At 39.4% G+C, this 23,408-nt stretch overlaps 1 protein-coding gene across 1 annotated transcript in view; it reads right to left on the bottom strand.

The window, feature by feature from the left end:
* LOC146396962 (uncharacterized) overlaps positions 1-15,189 on the bottom strand; it is a 32,476-nt gene extending 17,287 nt beyond the window's left edge. Inside the window, exons 1-3 of the mRNA XM_084996685.1 lie at positions 14,735-15,189; positions 3,151-3,265; positions 45-354 (exon numbers count right to left, since the gene is read on the bottom strand). Of these exons, the coding sequence (XP_084852811.1) occupies positions 45-306 (262 nt within the window). The 5' untranslated portion in view covers positions 307-354; positions 3,151-3,265; positions 14,735-15,189. The remainder of the gene's footprint in view (positions 1-44; positions 355-3,150; positions 3,266-14,734) is intronic.
* Between the last annotated feature and the right edge of the window lie 8,219 nt (positions 15,190-23,408).

Genomic DNA, 23,408 nt, shown 5'->3' with positions numbered 1-23,408 from the left:
GGAAGGGAGGGAGGCAGGGCACGCGAGCTGGGCCCGCATCTCACCTCCTTCTCTTCCATGGTTCCGGGTCTTTTCATTGGTGGAATTTCCCCCCAGCCTATTTAAATACTTCTTAATCGCACCTCGAGCCAACTCAGGTTTTGGCCATTGACAGAGTGGAAAGTGAGAACTGAAAGAATTAGATAAACCATGCTCTTGACGTCCGCTGAAGCTAGGGATGTACTGCACTCCTTCTGGAAAAGTTGGGGAGTGCCTCTTCTTTTTACAGAAAGAAGCTCCTTCACTGGGGTGCAGGTGTGAGCACATTTCTAGGCTGCCTCTGGATCCCGGCTCCGTCAGACCGCTCGGTTCCTCCTTCACACACACAGAAACAAACAAAAAAACAAAAACCAGAAAAAAACCCAAACCTATAGTTTCTGCGCCTAAACAGATGCTTAACAACCATTAATCTTCTGAAAAGCTTGTGGTTTTAAAAATGGCAGAAATTAGTGTTCCAGTAGCACATATTTAAACATCTAGTGTGGCCATAAGGCCTTTTATGTTTCTTTTTTTTTTTTTTAAATGGATGAGCAGACACATATTCCACCACCATGAAAGCCTTGTTTAGTGGCTGTCTGGTGACACAGGCCTGTTGTAGAAACACAGAGAAAATGTAGAAAAGTTAAGTACCAAAGAAAGAAAAACAGTAAACCACCTGCTTAAGCTGATCTCTAGTGTCTTCTAATTCTTTGGACCTTAGCCTCTAAGTAATTGAACCTTGATCTCATTTGAGGTGGGGAAAATACACACAGGTGGCCTAACTTCTAATTATTTCATGTCCAATGAAAGGCACAGGTGTCAAAGTCTTAAGACTATGGTCCTTCATTTAGTGTGCTAAATCTTGCTTTTTTCTTTTAAACAAAACGCCAACTGGCCTGTTAATCCTACATGATGTCTGTGGCTCCTTTTACCTTGCACTATTGCTTATGCTACCTCTTCTGGCTGTTCTGATTTGCTGTGGCTGCTGCTGTTGCATTCTGAAAGCTTTTATTTAATATTCTCAACTCTGGTTCTCCATCTTAGCAGCTTTTCAAATCACCTGGGCAGCTCTAAAAACTGCCCTATGTCCCACCCATGGAGATTCTGATGTAATTGGTATGGAGTGAAGCCTGGCAATTGGGAGTTTTTAAAGCTCCCCATGGTGATTCCAGCTCCCCAGGTGATTCCACATGCTGCAGAGTTCTAGAACAACAATTCCAGGATCCTTCTCCAGAGCTGAACTTTTCTGTCTTTGACCTCACATTTATGAAAACCTGGTGATGAAATGTACAATACAAGTACATAGTAGGAGGGCACTTCAACTCAGAAAATCTTTTGAGTGTATTATATCAACTTATTGCATTTCCTTTTAGAATAGATTGGACTTGGGGCTTGCATACTGGAAATGGAGGTGTATTTACCATAGACTGCAGAAGATGCCAGAACATATCTGATAACTGCTTATCCAGCTATGCAAACGAATTAAAAGAAATGAAATGTTAAGCACATCCAGAGAAAGCTATAGCTATTTCTGATTCTGAATCTAAAGAATATTAGAAAGTGAAAATCACCAATGAATGTATAATGAGAATACAAGCTTGTCTCTATCCCGAGAATAAGCAATGATTTAAAATCAAATCATTAACTTGGAATAATGATGCAAGCTATAGTGAAACTATATTAATCCAGGTTTTACTCTGATTTTGTAAAGTCTGAAATAACCTAAAAATCCATCTCTACATTTGGAGTGATTTATTTATTTTTTTTAATCTGTGGAATTTCTTAAAGCAAGAAGAATTGAGACTAAAATAATTGTTTTCTAATGGTTTTAATAAAGTGAGAATTCTGGGCTGAGCTATTCTTTTAGAGTACATGTTGCATAAACACCATTAAAGCAATAAAAACAAAAATAAAATTCAGGCAGCTATAATATCCCAACAAAGTACAGTATTTTAATAGTTTAAGGTTAACTGGCTATCCTCATATCTGTAAGCAAGCAGTTTATCAACATTTCCTCTAGATAAAAATTTTCTTTCTGATAATGATACATTTGTATATAGATCTGGCCTTACATGGATTTTTTTTAATTGAAATTCTTCATTTTATTTACTGAACTTCTACCTTAGTTTATAGGGGATACTACTCTTGAAAAGTCAAGAGTAAGGTACATTTTTAAAAATAAAGTTCCATAAGAAAACCCCTCTCAGTTCCTAAAAATTAGTTAGGTTTTGCTATATTTTAAAATCTGCTTCTTTTTGGATTTTCACTGCCTATTTTCTTCTACCGCCTTTTCTTTTAATTCAGAAGTTATACATGGATATCTTTTTATTGTAAAAAATTGAAAAAGATATAGGTTGAAAGTCTCCCTTCATGATTTCCTTCCCTTCTCCCAAACCCTTCCACTTGCCCAGTCTTAACTATTGAGTGTTTCAGATCTATCCTTCTTCTATAAATGAGACAGTTCTACATTAATTGGCTCTAAATTCTTTTTTATCCACTTAATATGTCTTGGAGAGATTTCAAAATGAAATGTGGAAGTTTGCCACATTCTTCTATAAAGATTTTATACTATTCTATAGCGCACATGTTCCTGGGTTATTAATCATTTCCTTCATGATTGATGGTATGCTTCCAGGGTTGCAGTCTTCCAGGTAATGACATGCTGGACATTCTTATACATTCCTTTCTGCATATATACAAGTTTTCCTTTAACAACTCTTTCTGTTAACATTTTATAGAAATTACTAATTGTCTTCCAGCAGTTTCTGGCAATAGTATATTCCTACTATCAATGTTTGTGAGGGTACTCAATTCCTTGAATTTTTACTAGTGGTAGATAATACCAATCTCTAATTTTCAACAAATAAATGGGTGAAAATAGTTCACTTACTGTTTTAGGTTGCTCTTCATTGTTTACTAATGAAATTAATTTTATTTAGAGTATTTATTGTCCATTCATATTCCTTTTCTGTCTGTATTGCTGAATTGAACCTTCTCTTTTATGGCTGTTGGTCTCCACACCAGCATTCTAATTAAGACCAATCGTCTTAGCAGAACTTTCAAATTACTACCAAGAACCAATGCACAGTGGTTTATTAAAGCATCGGACTGCATGATGACAATGACGATTACCTTGATCTCACAATCCTGCTAATGATGTGAGTGTTCCTTCAAGTAGGCTGCCCTCATCAGGAATACCCAGGTGCTTATGTAAAATGTAAATTTCATAGTCTTTGACTCAAGATATCTGGGAAGGAAAATGTGAAAGGTGAATTTTAAATAAATCTCACAGAAAATTCTTAAGAACAGTAAATTCATAAGGAATTAATTAGGCATGTTTGGGACTTTTATACATTTTTTTAAAGTGCAGAATATGTTGGGTTAAAGAGAAAAACATGCTTAAATTTCCATAGGAAAAGACAAAGATATTAAATTTTATGACATTCATAATATCTCTCCAAGTGGCAAAAATATTAGAAACTTAAAAAGTTACATTTATTTAAAAGTTGCATTATAATAGCTTGCTTCCTGTGAGGGCTAATCAAGTAATTTCTATTCCCATAATTAACAGAAACATTCTAATCTCACAATCTTTCTTCAAAAAAAAAAAAAAGTTGTCTGGGGGGCATGCTAATTGCCAGCATAATTTCCATCCATGGAAAAGGGGTCCTGGGAATGAACGAAGGGGCACTGAGCTCTGAATCCAAGCCTATGATGGGATGACATGCTCTGTCCTTGACAGACAAAAAAGGAAGGCTGGGGGACATCTGCCAAGCAGAGATGTCTCTGAGGAACAAGAGTCAGAGGAAAAGGACAGGGGAGAGATGATAAAGCAGGGGAAATTGAGAAAGCATCATTAAAAAAACAAAAACAAAAAAACAAAAACAAAAAAAAAAACAAAGAAAGCTGAGAGTGAGGAAAAGAAGTAGTAAGGAGAATATATCAATAACACATGAAATATGTATTTTTAAATCAATGGGAAATGGCTAGTTTCCAGGTAAATAACTATAATTTTAAGGGCTTCATTTTGATTGAGTTCTGTAATTTTGACTAACATTTTGGTAACTTTTGATATTCATTAACATTTGTTTCATTTTTTGGCTGACAGCTTTGTAGAAATCATTGCCAATTGTTATTTTTATTATATAGATATTTTCACTTGATTAATTATTCTAGAACTTAAACTCAGAAAATTTAAGATTTTTGAAACAAGAATGGCTTCTGATCAGTGATTTACTGTCAATGTTATCATAATCTTAGTCATCTTCATTTCTTAGCCCTTATTACTATAAAATAGGTTTTCACATAACCCAGATATGTGATAAACGCCTGAATATATTACACAGGAAGTACATGCTGGCTGATTGTATTGAATAAAGTGTCGAGTTACCAACTTTAAAGTATTATAGAACTATAAGGAAGTTTTAATTGCTATATCAGCATTTTCAAAAAATAAGAGACACTGATATCTTAATAAACATTTTTTTGATTCATGTATCCATCTCATCTTTAAGCCTGTCTTATCTCCCTTCCATAATAGGAAGCAGTAGCTCCTTCCTATGAAATTGAATGTTAGAAGTAGGTTCTAGAATTTTGCCATGAAAACTAAAGGACAAAAACATAGTTTATAATATTTCCTGCTTGTTTGAGGAAAATCATATTGAAACACTCATATTTTTCCAAACAAGGGGTCTTGTGAGTCAGGCCACATGTATACAGTTGAACTCAAGCAAGATCTCAGATTCTAATTGCATGTACATATCACTTCACAGGTAAAAGAGTATCTCCAAAACATGTATTGATTCTATTGCTATATTTTGAATTTCAGTGATGTAAGTATGTTTATTGATAACCTGGAACCTCTAATTATAGGCTCTAATCTTGATTGTTATTTGGCCTTAATTATTAAGTAAAATAAATTGCCTTGAAATGCTTCTAAGTTAAAAGCATTTTAATGGAGGCTTCATAGTCCTGTATTTAAAGTCTAAACCAGAACTAGCTATTCTAAAAATTGTTAATTTGCACTATAATTTTTACTTTACAATATCTCATACTCACTCCTATGTTGCTGTGAAAGATAATTCCTTTGAACTAAAACCAAAGAGAGGGTTTATGGATAGCCCTTTGTTACATAATAAAGGAACGATGATATGAGGTGTAACTAGAATGAACTCTTTTTGTTCTACCCTATTTTACTAAATTAAAGAAGAATAAAAATCAGAACTTAGGGGAATATATTACAGTGATGAAGTGCTTGGAGAATCCTATGCGGCATAGCAGAAAGAGCATGAGCTTTGGTGTTACAGAATCCTAGGTTCAAATTCTGACTTTGCTTTTGATACACTCTCCTCTTGGTTGGTATAAGAAAAGGAGGGGAAGAACCTATTTTGCATGACTGTTCAGAATATATAAGAATGCGATAATATATATGAAGACAGTGAGCATAGTCCCTGCTAGTGGCTGTTAATCAAAATGTTACTACATCCAAGGTACTATACTAAGGGTTTTTGATGGATTTAACTCTTCCAAACTAATCTACAGTGCAAGTATGTTTGTTATTATGCTCATTTTAGGTAAATTCCCCAAGATCAGACAACTAGTCAGTAGTTCAATTAAAGTAGCTCAGTTGAGAATTTAGGTTCTGAACCTGAACCAGCCTTTCTCATCTGATAGAGTCAAATGTATGAGCATTTCAAGGCTCTGGACTGGAATCTGAATCCAGCTTTATCACTGACTAGCTTTGAGGCTTGTGCAAGTTACTTAATTTCTCTAAACTTAATTTTCCTCCTCCTTGTATCAGGAATGATATTACCTACCATATGGGAATATTTCAAAGTTTAGGTGGTCTGTACACTAACCTTAATTATGAAGTATCTATTATAGTTCTAGATCACAGTAAGTAGTCAATAAATGTTAGCTAGATATATGCGGTTTTCAAAATATTAATCTAAAAGGAAATATCAATCTCTTGTAGTCCTATGAGTTTTTTTTAATTAGCATTAATGTTGCTAATGCTCCAAGCTGACTAATGCTTACGAATCTCCTCTATTTGAAAATACACACCCTGACTCTCTGCACTTTCCCTCTGACTTTTATTTTGACTTTGAAAAGTTTCAAAAAATAGTGCAATGAATATCATTCACCTAGATTAATAACTGCAAACATTTTTACCATTTCATTTCTCCATTTTCTATGTATATTTTGCTGAAGCATTTTAAAGTATGTTGCAGGAAGTTCCCTTCATGGCTCAGCAGTTAATGAACCCGACTGGGAACCATGAAGATGCAGGTTCAGTCCCTGGCCTTGCTCAGTGGGTTAAGGATCTGGTGTTGCCATGAGCTGTGGTGTAGGTGGCAGGTGTGGCTTGGATCCTGATTTGCTGTGGCTGTGGCATAGGCTGGCAGCTGTAGTTCCAATTTGACCCCTAGCCTGGGAACTTCCATATGCCGTTGGTATGGCCCTAAAAAGCATAAATAAATAAATAAATTAATTAATTAATTAATAATGTACATTGCAGACCTTATACCATCTCCATCTCCTAATACTTCAGCAGTTATTTCCTCAGGATGAAAATATGCTTCTACATAACTGGAATAGCATTATCAAACCCACTAAATTTAACCTAGGTAAATAATTATTATCTAATATACAGTCTATAGTCAAATTGCTCCTGTTGCCCCCAAAATGCCCTTTATCACTTTTACTTTTAATTCTAGATTTAATTTAAAAATCATACATTTCATTTGGTTGTCATGTCTCTTCAGTCTCTCTGTTGAAGTTGCCTCACCTTTTTTTTTCCTTTGACATTTTATTTATTTACTTATTTATTTATTTATTTTTTGTCTCTTTGCCATTTCTTGGGCCGCTCCCAAGGCATATGGAGGCTCCCAGGCTAGGGGTCTAATCAAAGCTGTAGCCACTGGCCTACGCCAGAGCCACAACAATGCGGGATCCGAGCCACATCTGCAAGCTACACCACAGCTCACAGCAATGCCAGATCCTTATCCCACTGAGCAAGGCCAGGGATCGAACCTGCAACCTCATGGTTCCTAGTCAGATTCCTTAACCACTGCGCCACAACGGGAACTCCTTTCTTGACATTTTTTTTTTTTTCTTCTTTTTTTTTTTTTTTTTTTTTTTTTTTTTTTTTTAATTTTATTTTCCCACTGTACAGCAAGGGGGTCAGGTTATCCTTACATGTATACGTTACAATTACAGTTTTTCCCCCACCATTTCTTCTGTTGCAACATGAGTATCTAGACATAGTTCTCAATGCTATTCAGCGGGATCTCCTTGTAAATCTATTCTAAGTTGTGTCTGATAAGCCCAAGCTCCCGATCCCTCCCACTCCCTCCCCCTCCCATCAGGCAACCACAAGTCTCTTCTCCAAGTCCATGATTGATTTTCTTTTCTGAGGAGATGTTCATTTGTGCTGGATATTAGATTCCAGTTATAAGTGATGTCATATGGTATTTGTCTTTGTCTTTCTGGCTCATTTCACTCAGGATGAGATTCTCTAGTTCCATCCATGTTGCTGCAAATGGCATTATGTCATCCTTTTTTATGGCTGAGTAGTATTCCATCGTGTATATATACCACATCTTCCGAATCCAATCCTCTGTCGATGGACATTTGGATTGTTTCCATGTCCTGGCTATTGTGAATAGTGCTGCAATGAACATGCGGGTGCACGTGTCTCTTTTAAGTAGAGCTTTGTCCGGATAGATGCCCAAGAGTGGGATTGCGGGGTCATATGGAAGTTCTATGTATAGATTTCTAAGGTATCTCCAAACTGTTCTCCATAGTGGCTGTACCAGTTTACATTCCCACCAACAGTGCAGGAGGGTTCCCTTTTCTCCACAGCCCCTCCAGCACTTGTTATTTGTGGATTTATTAATGATGGCCATTCTGACTGGTGTGAGGTGGTATCTCATGGTAGTTTTGATTTGCATTTCTCTTATAATCAGCGATGTTGAGCATTTTTTCATGTGTTTGTTGGCCATCTGTATATCTTCTTTGGAGAAATGTCTACCCAGGTCTTTTGCCCATTTTTCCATTGATTGATTGGTTTTTTTGCTGTTGAGTTGTATAAGTTGCTTGTATATTCTAGAGATTAAGCCCTTGTCAGTTGCATCATTTGAAACTATTTTCTCCCATTCTGTAAGTTGTCTTTTTGTTTTCTTTTGGGTTTCCTTTGCTGTGCAAAAGCTTTTCAGTTTGATGAGGTCCCATGGGTTTATTTTTGCTCTAATTTCTATTGCTTTGGGAGACTGACCTGAGAAAATATTCATGATGTTGATGTCAGAGAGTGTTTTGCCTATGTTTTCTTCTAGGAGTTTGATGGTGTCCTGTCGTATATTTAAGTCTTTCAGCCATTTGGAGTTTATTTTTGTGCATGGTGTGAGGGTGTGTTCTAGTTTCATTGCTTTGCATACAGCTGTCCAGGTTTCCCAGCAATGCTTGCTGAATAGACTTTCCTTTTCCCATTTGATGTTCTTGCCTCCCTTGTCAAAGATTAATTGACCATAGGTGTCAGGGTTAATTTCCAGATTCTCTATTCTGTTCCATTGGTCTGTCTGTCTGTTTTGATACCAGTACCACACTGTTTTGATGACTGTGGCTTTGTGGTATTTCTTGAAGTCTGGGAGAGTGATGCCTCCTGCTTGGTTTTTGTTTCTCAGGATTGCTTTGGCGATTCTCGGTCTTTTGTGGTTCCATATAAATGTTTGGATTGTTTGTTCTAGTTCTGTGAAAAATGTCATGGGTAATTTGATAGGGATTGCATTGAATCTGTAGATTGCTTTGGGTAGGATGGCCATTTTCACAATATTGATTTTTCCAATCCAGGAACATGGAATATCTTTCCATTTTTTTACATCTTCTTTGATTTCTTTGATTAAGGTTTTATAGTTCTCGGCATATAGGTCCTTTACCTCTTTGGTTAGGTGTATTCCGAGGTATTTGATTTTGTGAGGTACAATTTTAAAAGGTATCGTATTTTTGTATTCCTTTTCTAATGCTTCATTGCTGGTATACAGAAATGCAACTGACTTCTGAATGTTAATCTTATATCCTGCCACTTTGCTGAATTTATTAATCAGTTCAAGGAGTTTTGGGGTTGAGTCCTTAGGGTTTTCTAGGTATAGAATCATGTCATCTGCATACAGTGACAGTTTGATCTCTTCTCTTCCTATATGGATGCCTTTGATTTCTTTTGTTTGTCTAATTGCTGTGGCTAAGACTTCCAAAACTATGTTGAAGAGCAGTGGTGAGAGTGGGCATCCCTGTCTTGTTCCAGATTTGAGTGAGAAGGCTTTCAGTTTTTCCCCATTGAGGATTATATTTGCTGTGGGTTTATCATAAATGGCTTTGATTATATTCAGGAATGTTCCCTCTATACCCACTTTGGCGAGGGTCTTGATCATGAATGGATGTTGAACTTTGTCAAATGCTTTTTCTGCATCTATTGAGATGATCATATGATTTTTGACTTTTTTTTTGTTAATGTGGTGTATGATGTTGATTGATTTGCGTATGTTGAACCATCCTTGTGAACCTGGGATGAACCCAACCTGGTCATGGTGTATAATTTTTTTGATATGTTGTTGGATTCGGTTGGCTAAGATTTTGTTGAGAATTTTTGCATCTATATTCATCAATGATATTGGGCGATAGTTTTCTTTTTTGGTGGTATCTCTGCCTGGTTTTGGAATGAGGGTGATGGTGGCCTCATAGAATGTCTTTGGGAGTATTCCTTCTTCTTCAACCTTTTGAAAGAGTTTAAGGAGGATGGGCACCAATTCCTCTTTATATGTTTGATAGAATTCACCTGTGAAGCCATCTGGTCCTGGGCTTTTATTTGTAGGGAGTGCTTTTATGACCTCTTCAATTTCATTTCTGGTGATTGGTCTGTTCAGTTGGTCTGTTTCTGCTTGATTCAGTTTTGGCAGGCTGTAAGATTCTAGAAAATTGTCCATTTCTTCCAGATTGTCAAACTTATTGCCATATAGTTGTTCATAGTATTCTCTTATGGTTTTTTGTATTTCTGCTGTATCCGTTGTGATTTCTCCTTTTTCATTTATAATTTTGGTGATTTGGGTTCTTTCTCTCCTCTTTTTAGTGAGTCTGGCCAGGGGTTTATCAATTTTGTTCACCTTTTCAAAGAACCAGCTCTTGGTTTTATTAATTTTCTCTATTGTTTTTTGAGTCTCTATTTTATTGATTTCTTCTTTGATCTTTACAATTTCCTTCCTTCTGCTGACTTTAGGACTTCTTTGTTCTTCTTTTTCTAATTCATTTAGGTGGAGGGTTAAGTTGTCAATTTGGGATCTTTCTTCTTTTTTGAGAAAGGCCTGTATTGCTATAAATTTCCCTCTGAGCACTGCTTTCGCAGCATCCCATAGATTTTGAGAGGTTGTGTCTTCATTATCATTTGTTTCAAGATAGTTTTTAATTTCCTTCTTGATTTCCTCATTGACCCATTGGTTTTTTAGTAGCATGTTGTTTAGTCTCCATGGAGTAGGTTTTTTCTCTTTCCTTTTCCCATGGTTGATTTCTAATTTCATGGCATTGTGGTCAGAGAAGATACTTGAGATAATTTCTATGCTCCTAAATTTATTGAGATTCGCTTTATGTCCCAATATGTGGTCGATTCTTGAGAATGTTCCATGAGCATTTGAGAAGAATGTGTATTCTGATTTTTTTGGATGTAGTGTCCTGAAGATATCAATTAAGTCTAACTTTTCTATTGTTTCCTTTAGGATCTCTGTTGCTTTATTGGTTTTCTGTCTAGAGGATCTGTCCATTGATGTGAGGGGGGTATTTAGGTCTCCTACTATGATTGTATTCTCATCAATATCTCCCTTTATGTCTGTTAATATTTGTTGTATGTATCTGGGTGCTCCTATGTTTGGGGCATATATGTTGATGATAGTAACATCCTCTCCTTGGATGGATCCCTTAATCATTAAATAGTGTCCTTCTTTGTCTTTCTTTATGTCTTTTGTTTTAAAGTCTATTTTGTCTGATATGAGCGTTGCAACTCCTGCTTTTCTGTCATGTCTATTGGCATGAAATACTTTTCCCCAGCCTTTCACTTTCAATCTATATGTATCTTTTGTCCTAAGGTGAGTTTCTTGTAGGCAGCATATTGAAGGTTTTTGCCTTTTTATCCACTCAGCCATTCTGTGTCTTTTGATTGGGGCATTCAGTCCATTGACATTTAAGGTGATAATTGATAGATGATTATTTATTGCCATTTGATCCTCGTGTTCCAGTTGATTCTATGGTTCTCCATTCTTCCTTTCTTTTTTTTTTTTTTTTTTTTTTTTTGGTTGGATGGTCTCCTGTTATTATCTGCTTGAGTGTATTTTTTTTTTTCATTTTTTGCAAATGCAATATTTGGTTTTGGCTTGTGGTTGCCCTGTTTTTTAAGTATGCTAACCCCTTCCCATAATTGTGTGTTTTAGCCTGATGGTCCTGTAAGTTCAAACACTTCATTATTATATTAAAATTAAGAAGAGAGACATACATACAAACAAAAAGGATTATTTACCTCCTAACATCCCTTGCCCACATTTTATGGTTTTGATGACTCTTTTATTTTTTTCTTTTTAATTTTATTTTGTTTGAAGCATGTTCATGATTAAATCTGTATGCTGGCTTATTTGAGTGACTGCTCTCTGATTGTATCTTCCTCAGTCCTAGTTCTTCCTCTTCTTCTTCTTCTTTTTTTTTTTTCTTTTCTTTTTTCTTCCCTTTCCTTCCTTTCTTTTTGGTTTAGAGAAGCCCTTTCAATATTTCCTTTAACCTGGGTTTTGTGTTGCTGTATTCTTTAAGTTTTTGTTTGTTGGGAAAAATTTTTATTTCCCCTTCTATTTTAAATGATATTCTTGCTGGATAAAGTATTCTAGGTTGCATATTTTTTCCTTTGAGCACTTTAAATATCTCTTGCCATTCCCTCCTGGCCTGTAGTGTTTCTGTAGAGAAATCAGCTGATATTCTTATGGGGGTTCCCTTGTAGGTAACATTCTGTTTTTCTCTTGCTGCCTTGAGGATCCTCTCTTTATCACTAACTTTTGCCATTTTTATTATGATGTGTCTTGGTGTGGGTCTGTTTGGGTTCAGTTTGTTTGGGGCCCTCTGTGCTTCTTGTATCTTGAATCCAGTATCCTTTAGATTTGGGAAGTTTCCAGCAATAATTTCTTCAAATATATTTTCCATTCCCTTATCTTTTTCTACTCCTTCTGGAATTCCTATTATGCGTAGATTGGCCCGTTTTATATTATCCCATAGGTCTCTTATATTGCTTTCCAGTTTTTTGATTCGGTTTTCTGTCTGTTGACCAGATTGAGTGATTTCCATTATTCTATCTTCCATATCACTGATTCGTTCTTCTGCATTATTCATTCTGGTTTTTACTGCCCCTAGTTCAGTTTGCATCTCTGCAAATGAATGTTCTAGTTTTTCTTGGCTCCTCCTTATATTTTCTAGCTCCTTTCTGAGGGTATCTGCATTGCTGTTCATATCTTCTCTTAATTCCTTCAGTATTTTCACTATTTCTCTTTTGAACTCCATGTCTGTCAGACTGCAGAGATCAGTTTCATTGTTGACTGTTTTAGGTGAGTTCTCCTGTTGGTTTGACTGGGGGTGGTTTCTCAGCTTCTTCATCTTGCTTGTTGTCTTCTTTCTCCTGAGGGAGTTGTACTCTCCGTTATCGGGTAGTGTTTGCCTTGTCACTGCCCTGGAATATTTCCTGAGGGCTGTCGTTGTTGGTCAATCTTTTTTTGAGGCAGTGTGGCTTTTCTGGAGTGTTGATGGGGCTAACAGTGTTTCTTTGAAGCAAAGGAGGACTTCCTGAGGGCAGACAGGACTGGGAGGTCCACCCCACGATGGTAGCAGATTTCACTTGGTTCTCAGCACCCCCTGGGGTCTTGGGCGGGTAGCAGGGCCCTTGGAGACTCAAGAGGTTCCTCCCCAGGGCAGCCCGACTCAGAAAGACCGTCTGAGATCTTTTCCCGATTCCGCCAGGCTTGTTGCAGCTTTTCTGGGCTGCAGGGGGTCCTGCCTGGAGCTGGCAGTCCTATGCAGCTGGTCCACTAGGTCTCAGCACCCCTTGGGGTCTTGGGCGGGTAGCAGGGCCCTTGGAGACTCAAGAGGCTCCTCCCCAGGGCAGCCCGATTCAGAAAGACCGTTTGAGATCTTTTCCCGATTCGGCCAGGCTTGTTGCAGCTTTTCTGGGCTGCAGGGGGTCCTGCCTGGAGCTGGCAGTCCTATGCAGCTGGTCCACTAGGTCTCAGCACCCCCTGGGGTCTTGGGCGGGTAGCAGGGCCCTTGGAGGCTCAAGAGGCTCCTCCCCAGGACAGCCCGACTCAGAAAGACCGTCTGAGATCTTTTCCCGATTCCGCCAGGTTTGTTGCAGCTTTTCTGGGCTGCAGGGGGTCCTGCCTGGAGCTGGCAGTCCTATGCAGCTGGTCCACTAGGTCTCAGCACCCCCTGGGGTCTTGGGCGGGTAGCAGGGCCCTTGGAGACTCAAGAGGCTCCTCCCCAGGACAGCCCGACTCAGAAAGACCGTCTGAGATCTTTTCCCGATTCCGCCAGGCTTGTTGCAGCTTTTCTGGGCTGCAGGGGGTCCTGCCTGGAGCTGGCAGTCCTATGCAGCTGGTCCACTAGGTCTCAGCACCCCTTGGGGTCTTGGGCGGGTAGCAGGGCCCTTGGAGACTCAAGAGGTTCCTCCCCAGGACAGCCCGACTCAGAGAGACCGTCTGAGATCTTTTCCCAATTCGGCCAGGCTTGTTGCAGCTTTTCTGGGCTGCAGGGGGTCCTGCCTGGAGCTGGCAGTCCTATGCAGCTGGTCCACTAGGTCTTAGCACCCCCTGGGGTCTTGGGCGTGTAGCAAGGCCCTTGGAGACTCAAGAGGCTCCTCCCCGGGGGAGCCCGTCTCAGAAAAACCGTCGGAGAATTAGGTCGATCTATTCACGGCCTGGCTAGGCTTGTTCTAGCTTTTCTGGGCTGCAGGCCTTTTCTAGGGGCCTGGTGGTGTTTGGTGCTGCTCTGTGGAAGTGTAGCCCCTCCAAAGGGCAGGCAGGCCTGTGCAGGGAGAGCCCCTGCGGTGGTAGGCTTCAGGCAATTGTTGAGGCCAGCCCTCCTGGATGGCAGGCAGCCCCAGGTTCGGCGAGAGCGTAGGGGGTGGCGGGGGTGGGGGGAGGGAATGCACTGGGAAGCACAGCTTTCTGCTAGCTAGCGGGCCTGTAAGCTTGCTGTGGCGTGGGGGGTATTCTATGGGGACCCACCCCTTCTTCTCTCCCCTCCCCAGCACGGGCGCAGACCAGGCTCTTCTCCCAGGTTCCCTCTGAGGCGGCTTTCCACTTCCCCGCCCCTAGAGTATTGCTCCCTTCCTCTGCGACAGCTTTGTTTTCTAGTCTCCCAGGCAGTCTCTGCCCCGTCAAATGGTTTAGAGACCTCCCAAGCAGTTTCCGCTCTTCCCCGCCCCCCTAGCCCGGGGACTAATCTCTGGAGCCGAGGTCTCGGTGCCCAGCCCCCACCCAGGCGGCGCCCCCCGGCCCTTTCTTGGGGACTAACCTTCGGAGGCGAGGTCTCTGTGCCCAGCCCCAACCCAGGCGTCCCCCGGCCCCCTCTCGGGGACCAACCTTCAGAGCTGAGGTCTCGGTGCCCAGCCCCCACCCAGGCGTCCCCCGGCCCTTTCCCGGGGACTAACCTCTGGAGCCGAGGATTCGGTGCCCAGCCCCCACCCAGGCGTCTCAATTTTTGGTGACTGTGCCCGTAGTTCAGATGGTCCGTTGGGTTCTTGATCGTTTTTCCGTACTCCGACTTACTGCTACACTCTTCTCTGCATCTGGAGATTCCTCCCGTTCGTTTGATCTTTCCCCCGGTAGGAGACTTTCCAGGGTGCGGGATCCCTTTCTCCTCCGCAGTTCCCTTTCGGGAGCGCCCGTCCCGCTCGGATTCACCTTCTCTCACTCTCCTCTTTTCTCCCGTTCTGCCCAATAATGTCACGAACTTCTTGCCGTTATTGGAGTTTAGGTTCCTCTGCCAGCGATTGGTTGTTGTTCTGTGCGAGTCATTTCTTCTGTAGATGTGCTTTTTTTGTTGTGTTTGTGGGAGAGGGCGAGCGTGTCCCCCTACTCCTCCGCCATCTTGTCCTCTCTCCCCTTTCTTGACATTTTAAAGAAAAGTTTAAGAGACCTGGCCAGTTGCCACACATACCCCAGCTTGTATTAACATAATTATTTACCTGTGATGACTTCCAATTAAACATTTTTGGCAAGTTTACTACATAGATTGTATCACTTCTATTTGTATACTATCAAGGGTTCCATAAGATTAGTTTATCCCATTACCGATGATGTAAAATTTGATTATTTGGTTAAGGTTGTGTCCTCTAACTCTTTCCACTGTAAAATCACCCTTTTTCCTTTAGGACCAATATATAAATAGTCTGAGTGATGATAATTTGAGACCATGTGAATATTCTATTCCCAACAAGTTCTCAGGCAATAGATTTTATGTCCATTGATGATCTTTGCCAGAGGTATTAGTATGAATTCATGTTTTTAAAATTGCCTATTTTTCCTAGCTCTATTGAAAGAATCTAGAAGCCATGACACCCCAGTAACAACAATTACTGCTGCTGTACAGATTTTGATTTCTAAACATCATTTATTCTAGGGAAAAAAAAAAAGCTGGTGGGTGGAGGAAACTCTTTTAAGAAATTTCTGATTCCAAGTCTGGGACAGGGAAAGAACAAAATAAACCCCAAATGCTTTGCCATGCCAAAAACCCAGGAGGTTCTCCAAGACTAATGGTGACACATCAGACAACACTGTCAGACTGAAGGGGTTGGCCAAATTTGAGCATCAGAAGAAAAATTACCATATTATTCAATAATGGCACAATGTGTAGAAAAAATATATAAAACAGAGGAAGTAAATTTAAAGTTTTAGGGAACTTGGTTAGCCACTGTCTTTTTGAAATCTGACCTGATGATTTAATAGTGACCTATAGGTTGGAGATTACAGAGCAGTTTCTGGTTTATTTTTACCTTTACTCTTAAGGGGGTTTCATTGTTAACCTTTGGCCTTAACATTTTCAAACTGATTTAACAAGCAGAAATGCATTTTAAATCCTAAAGCACAGTAGTTGAAAATCTCTTTTATGCCTGGAACCAATGTTCTGGGCTGATAGTGGAAACTTAGAGGGCGCTGGATATTAAAATATATTACAAGCTGGGAGGAAAGGTAAGTCACAAATTCTAATAGGAGAAAAGCAAAGCCAGTTGCTTCAGAGATGCCAGCTAGAAACAAAATTCCATTCAGAGGGGTTTTATTGGGAGGAATTTAATGAAGGGGCTAGTCACAGAGGTGTGGGCAGAGTTGAAGAATCACTGAGAAATTTCCTTCAGTAAGAAAGAAGGCAGCAAACCACTGGACTCTGGCTTGAAGGAGAGTAAGAGCAGAGAGAACCAGAGCCATGAGTTAGGGAGTACACAGAAGAAGCACAAATATAGGGAGGGAGGAAGGGGAATAAATATCCACAGAGAAATTTAAAGTTTGGAAAACTAATTTAAGGTGAGTGTTTGTGTGAGGAAAAACAAAGATACATAAGAAAAGTCCTGCCTGCAAAGAATTTGCTATCTAGTGGGAGACGAAGAGCTGATACACAGGAACAATCCAACATGATAAATGCTAGAATGGAGGAGTATGGAAAGGATGGCCCAGATGGTTTTCATGCTGCACAAAGGATAAGAGAATAGAAAAAACACAAGGTGGCCATAAAGTAGATTTTTTTATCAGATATTAGAATGAATTGTCAATAAATCATGTATTATATAACTGCCAGTTTCTAGACTTCGTAGCTACTCTGTTGATTACAACAAATACAACCAGAAGTTATCTTGGAATAAGAAACAGATTGTAATTAATGAGTGCAGTTAAAAATATTGTGATATGTCAGGCCACTAACATTGATTGGTGTCTAAAGTCTAGGCCTACATCTATATAGGTGGTATTTGGGGTTTCCATTAAAATCTTCAAGTCTACATAATGCAGATATTTCCATTTCTTGGAATAAATGCATGAAATAATAACAATGTCCCCTAGGCTTCACACTCTTGGGTACATAAGGGTCACAAATTCAGCTCATTTTACTTTCAGTTTCTCTTATAAGTAATTTCGGCATCCAAGAGTTATGGCCTCATGTCTGCCCCCAAATGAGTTAATTACCACATGATATCCACCTAGGCTACAATGCTGTGTTTTTGTTTAGATATATCAACTTCTTCAGGACCCAGAAGGCTAGTAAAGTCTGAATGTATCTTTTCCTCCTTCTGAGTATTTTTGCATCTGCTGAGCAAGCCAGGCTGCCTCCATTAGGTCCTTCTGTACTCTCCACCAAACACTCAAGCTTTTCAAATAAATTCTACCACTGTTGCGGATAAGTTCCCAAGGAGTCTCAGCTGTGGGCAGTATGGAGTATAATTTAGGAGAATGCATTATTTCACTATCGTAGGGGGTAGCAGCAAACCAGTGCTTCTAATGCCCTGGCATTTACTGAAAAGCCCCCATCTGCATAGACCCACTTACTATTTCAGAGAGGGGCTGGGCCATGATCTATAATCGTCAGTGTAAAACCTGTAGCTTCTTTTAAGAACTCTCCTATCATTGATGTAATATCACTAAAAGCCTTATTTCATGAAGAATATCCTTTGTTTTCATCATAAATTGAGAGCAGAACCTCTATTAACTTGAATATTAAACCCGTGGTTAGGAAATAGCTTTTCCCCATATGTGTGAAACATGAAAAAACCACTGTTCAGATACTATGAAAGATGGCAGCTGTTACTAGTAACATCTACTAGATTCAGAAATAGTTGAAAAACTTAGTTGATACCTTTTAGCATCAGCCCAGTTCACAGCGCCTGCTCCTTCTTCGGGGAACTGCCTCTGATCTATGAGGTGAAACATTTCCTACCCAGCTTTGGGATTAGGGATAGATAACTGATCCAAGCCTGGCCAATTGGATTCTAGATCCTAAGATTTAGAATTAGGCCCCAGCAGGAGCAAATTCGCCTCTGCATTTCACCAAGACTGTGTAACATATCAACTGGGGCCAGTTAATTCTGTGTTGGGGGTAGATGGGAGAAGGGAGAGGAGAGATGGAAAAGAGTCCTTGCAATTTTGCAATTTTTGATTATAGCTTTTATTTGGGAATTGAGTTCTGAGAGGCACTACAAAAACCCTATGATAAGAATCCGTTTTCTTATTTAAATTTAATTTTTTTTTTTGGCCTATAACGAAAGTCCTGATTAATACCAAAAATTGACATACTGTTTCTTTTGTGATTCTATTTTGGAATCAGAAAAATTAAAATCCTGAAAAGCACCAATATCCCTTCCCATTATTTGCAAATATCTAATAAGGAATTTGGGGGAAAATTATATACAGTAAGTTTACAGATTGTTAGTTATTATAAATTACTTTCCTAATATTCCCTCCTCCCAAAGGTAGTGCTATAAAGGAGAGGAGATCCCATTCACCTGGAAAGATCTAGGATGGTCTCTTAGAAGATACAGCGTTCTTGCCAGGGTTTTGGATAAACTGGTGGGTGCAAAGGAAAGGAATCTGAACAGAGGCAACCAAAAAAATATATGAGGCAGAAAAAAAAAAGTATTGGTCCTATTGAGGGAACATCGAAGTGATTGCTTTTGACTGGACTTTCAGTGCTGAGTACAGGAGTGCTCAGAGTATAAATCTGGTTATTATTCAACTATAATTTAAAAAAACTTTAAAAAGAAACAAATCTGGTTATTATGTTAAATTCATAATAATGCTGATAGTGACCATGAACAAATCAATAAATTGTTTCTATGAATAAGGTACTATAGAGCAGTGTTTGAATTACTAAATAGACTTTTTCTCATTGAATTCTCACAACTGTCCTATAAAGAGGGTACTGTTATTAGCTCCATTTTACAGTGAGGTAATTGAAACTCAGAGATAAACAACTTGCTCGAGTCTCCTAGGTTAAATGGTAGAACCAGGAGTCAACTATAAGCATTTTGGGTCCAGAGCCTGTGCTTTTTAAGGGTTAAGCTACACTGTCTGCTGCATCCTACTGTAGAGATCACAAATTTGTATTTGAACAGCAGCTGAGGGATACTGTGATTGAGTACTTTGACAACAGAGTCCAAGATGAATGGATCAGAGTGAAAATTATCCACTACATGAGGGATTCTTTTTTTTTTTTTTTGTCTTTTTGCCATTTCTTGAGCCTCTCCCGCGGCACATGGAGGTTCACCAGGCTAGGGGTCTAATCCGAGCTGTAGCCATCAGCCTACACCAGAGCCACAGCAACGCGGGATCCGAGCCGCATCTGCAACCCACACCACAGCTCACAGCAACACCGGATCGTTAAGCCACTGAGCAAGGGCAGGGACTGAACCCACAACCTCATGGTTCCTAGTCGGATTCGTTAACCACTGCGCCATGACGGGAACTCCCCAGGAGTGAGGGATTCTTTAGGACACCGTTGCCAGTGCTAAGAGGTGAGTGCCTGAGCTGGAGGACATAGTAATTTTCGAGAAATTTTACAGGGACAAGTATTATCTTCGGGTTGGTTAGCTGACTGTGCCACACATCTTGTGCAGATGGGTGTTTAGGTCTGTGGGGTACCATAAAGTATTTGTACAATCCATGTTTCATAAATTGGAGAGTGTATAGAGAGAGGCTGGAGAGGGTGGGGGGAGGAAAGGAATGGAGGGAGATTCCAAAAGCGTAGAAAACAAAGTTCCTATCCTTCACTGGGTTTAACATTTTATTGAAGAAGCTTAATGGAGAGAGATTGGAACATATGAAAAGAGTGGAAAACAATTGAAGTCAATGGCAATTGTGTGAAGTGAATTCCAGGTGAGGCAGACCTCGGTGAAAGGAGAAAACAAAGGAATAGGACAGACAGGTAAAGGGTGGCAGGCCTCAGAATCATTTCCAATGATGACACAAAAACTCTTAAAGTATAATTTCCTCAGGAGAGGCTAGGAGGTCACTGAGATGGAACACCAAACTCTAGGGTCTTGAAGCTTCCACCTTCCCAGGCTCTAGTACGTGCTTTTCTCTGTTTTGCTGTTGAACAGTTGATTTGCAAGCACTGATTCATTTCACTACTGTTTGAAGAAATCTCTGGTGAGACCAGTTTGTTGTTACAGATTGACCCGACTGACTGGAGTTTCTAGGGGCTGCTTCAGTATTTTGCAGCTCACAGTATTGACAGTCCACTGCAGGCTGAGCCTGGTAGGGATCACCCAGAGAGCTTGGCTAATATGTAGATTGCTGGTCCTTGGAGTTAGAGCACCAGCACACAGTCTTCTTATCCAAATCAAACCCCAGTGCCACCTCGGGCTGGCTGCATGACCTCACTCTGCATTAGTTTTCTAACTGGTAAACAGGAATAATAATAAGAGATAGTACATATCTTTACAGGCTTTAGGGTAGGATAAAATGAGACAATACCTACATGCAAGGGAGTTAGCATAATGCTTGGCATATAGTTATGGATTACTAATTATGATAATTCCTAAAGCACCAAAGATACTGTAAATTACATCTTTTGTAATTTAAAATTTCCAGTGTGACTGCAGGGGAGGAAAAAAAAAGACTTCTAGCTGTAATACCCCTTTCCACAGCCCCAGATCACCTTCAGGGCTCCCAAGGCCAGTTTTTTTTTTTTTTTTTTTCCCACTCAGTGCTTGTTCAGAGTCTCCTCTCCAGCCTGCATGCTTCCTTTAGGCTTTCCTGGTGTCCTGTCCATTCTACCAACTCCAGCTAGATGAATGTTCAGAGCCACGGTGGCATTTTCAATAAAGCATTATTGCCACAAGACCATTTAGTTGATTGAAATAGCATTTCTACAACTGAAATGGTTAAAAGTCTCCAATGAAAGATCACAGAGAATTACGTCACAATGAAATGTCACAGAGAATTAGAAGTACTTTTTCTCGGATTTACTATAACTAAATTTGTCAAAATAGTACTTTCCTAAAGTGCTGTGTCAATAATCCTCAATGATCCAGCTTCTAAGCTGTTCTTTGCTGCCTCTTGTGACTGATTCCTACAATGGAGCTCAGCAAACTTTTTTCTGTGCAGGGACCGATAATGAATAGTGAGCCTATGCAGGCCATACTGTCTCTGTTGCAACCATTCTATTCTACAATTTTGTGCAAAAGCAGCCGTTGGTAGTATGTAAATTAGAATACTTGTATTTCAATAAAACTTTACTTATAGCCACTGAAATTTGAATTTCATATAACTTTCCTGTCGTGAAACAGTCTTCTTTTTCATCTTTTCAATCTTTTAGAAATGTAAAAGGAATTCTTAGCATGTAGGCAACTAAAACAGGTGGTGAGTTAGAACTCACAGATTATGGTTTTCCAACCCCTGTTCTAAACTATATTAATAGTGTATTTGTTGTTTTGTTTTTGATAATAGGAAGAGAAACTGCCTTAAGAGAAGCAAATTGCACAGTCTAATCACAATATATAATATGATTGTAAGAAGTAAGGTGCTTTGTACCACAATGATCATGGCAGCATTATTCATAACAGCCAAAATGTGGAAACAATTCTAGTATCCATCAACAGTTGAATGGATAAACAAAATGTGCTTTATACATAAAATGGAATATTATTCAGCATTAAAAAGGAAGGAAATTCTGACATAAGCTACAACATGAATGAATCTTGAGGACATTATGCTAAGTAAACTAGTCAACTACTGTATGATTTCACCTGTAAAATTTACCTAAAGTTGTTAAATTCACAGAGATAGAAAGAAGAATGGTGGGTGTAAAGGGCTGAGGGAGAAGGAATGGGGAGTTGTTGTTCAGTGGGTGCAGGGTTTCAGTTTATAAGAGGAAAAGATATCTTGAGATTGGCTGCATAGCAGTATGAATGTACTTACTGCAGAACTGTCCACTTGAACAATGATTAAGATGGTGAATTTTATGTTAAACAATTAAAATAAAACTTTTAAAATGAGGTAGCTTAGGATTTTACAAATAAATTCTAAGACCCAAACTGGATATTAATATTCACATTTTGCAGAGAATATCTCAGTCTTACATGCTATATTCACGGTTCTTCTCACTATTTCCTTTTAGCTACATGGCTGAAAGTAACAGACATGCTGTTTAGTTCAAAAAATGCTTTTTAGGGAGTTTCCTAGTGACCTAGTGGTTAAGGATTCAGCATTGTCACCATTGTGGCTTGGGTTTGATCCCTGGTCTGGGAACTTCCACATACTGTGGGCATGACCAAAGGAAAAAAAAAATGGTTTTTAAAATCACCACTGTGTGCCCCAAAAATCACTTAGAAAGTATGAATAGAAGCATGATTAAAACACTATTGTAATCGGTTTATGAGCCCCAAGTTATCATCCCCTTCTAGTGGCATAAATTTGCAATATTGCCATGGCTTTATGGCAGATGGAGTTTAATTACTTACCCCTTGATTTTGGGCTTGCCCATGTGATTCCTTTTAGCCAATGGGATGCTAATGGCCTTGAGTAAGGCAGAGGCTTAAATGTGCTTTCACTACTGCCATTGCCATAAAAGCATTTCAGAATGAGATAAACGGGACCTGCTTGACTAGACCAGAAGCCAAAAGTCCTGCCCAGTTCAACTGAGCCCAGATTTCTCAAATGCTAATCCATCCACAGACCTGTGAAGATGAAAATAAATGATCCGTGCTTTAAAGCAACATGGAAGTATTATGGTTAGAGCAAATGGATAGATTATTTTTGAGAAGAATAGGTTTGTGTAGGTGGATAGGCATGTTTGCTTCTCTTTTAAACTCATCTCCAAAAAGCAGTGGTGCTCAAACTCTGTCATGTATAAAAATAACTTGAGAGCATGATAAAGTTTGGGACTTTCAGGGGACGTTGACAGAGATTCTGGTGTCATAGACATGGTGGAGAGCCCAGAAATATGAATTTTTTTTGGATTCACCCCAAACAATTCTGATGCAGGTCAACTGAGGCTTGTAATAGCTTTACTTTCTTGTGGATTATTAGTGATGAAGAGAGATTCTTGTCTGCAAAACCTCACAGGGATGAGAAAGAATTGATAGCAGAAAAACAAAAACACCTGCATATAAAAGTCTATCTAATAACTAGGCAAAGTAGTTACTTACTCAGTAACTCTGTGGGGTACACCAAAATTGCATCACAACTGAACAAGCTTTGCTTTCTTCTAGCCTGAAATTCAGCCAGTAGAGTCATTCCTCTGGGTCAGTCAGAAACCTAACACATCTTTATTTCTTATGTCACCATTATAAGCTGTCATCAAATCAGAGCTGATTCTCCAAAACCATTCTAAGGCAATGT

The sequence above is a fragment of the Sus scrofa genome, chromosome 14, assembly GCF_054392235.1.
Source record: "Sus scrofa isolate SSC_HxYL_T2T_F1_AM1 chromosome 14, Sscrofa_HxYL_maternal_Yorkshire_Landrace_v2.0, whole genome shotgun sequence".
Lineage (NCBI taxonomy): Eukaryota > Metazoa > Chordata > Mammalia > Artiodactyla > Suidae > Sus > Sus scrofa.
Note: the sequence above shows the minus strand (reverse complement) of the source record. Positions and strands in the feature narration are given on the sequence as shown.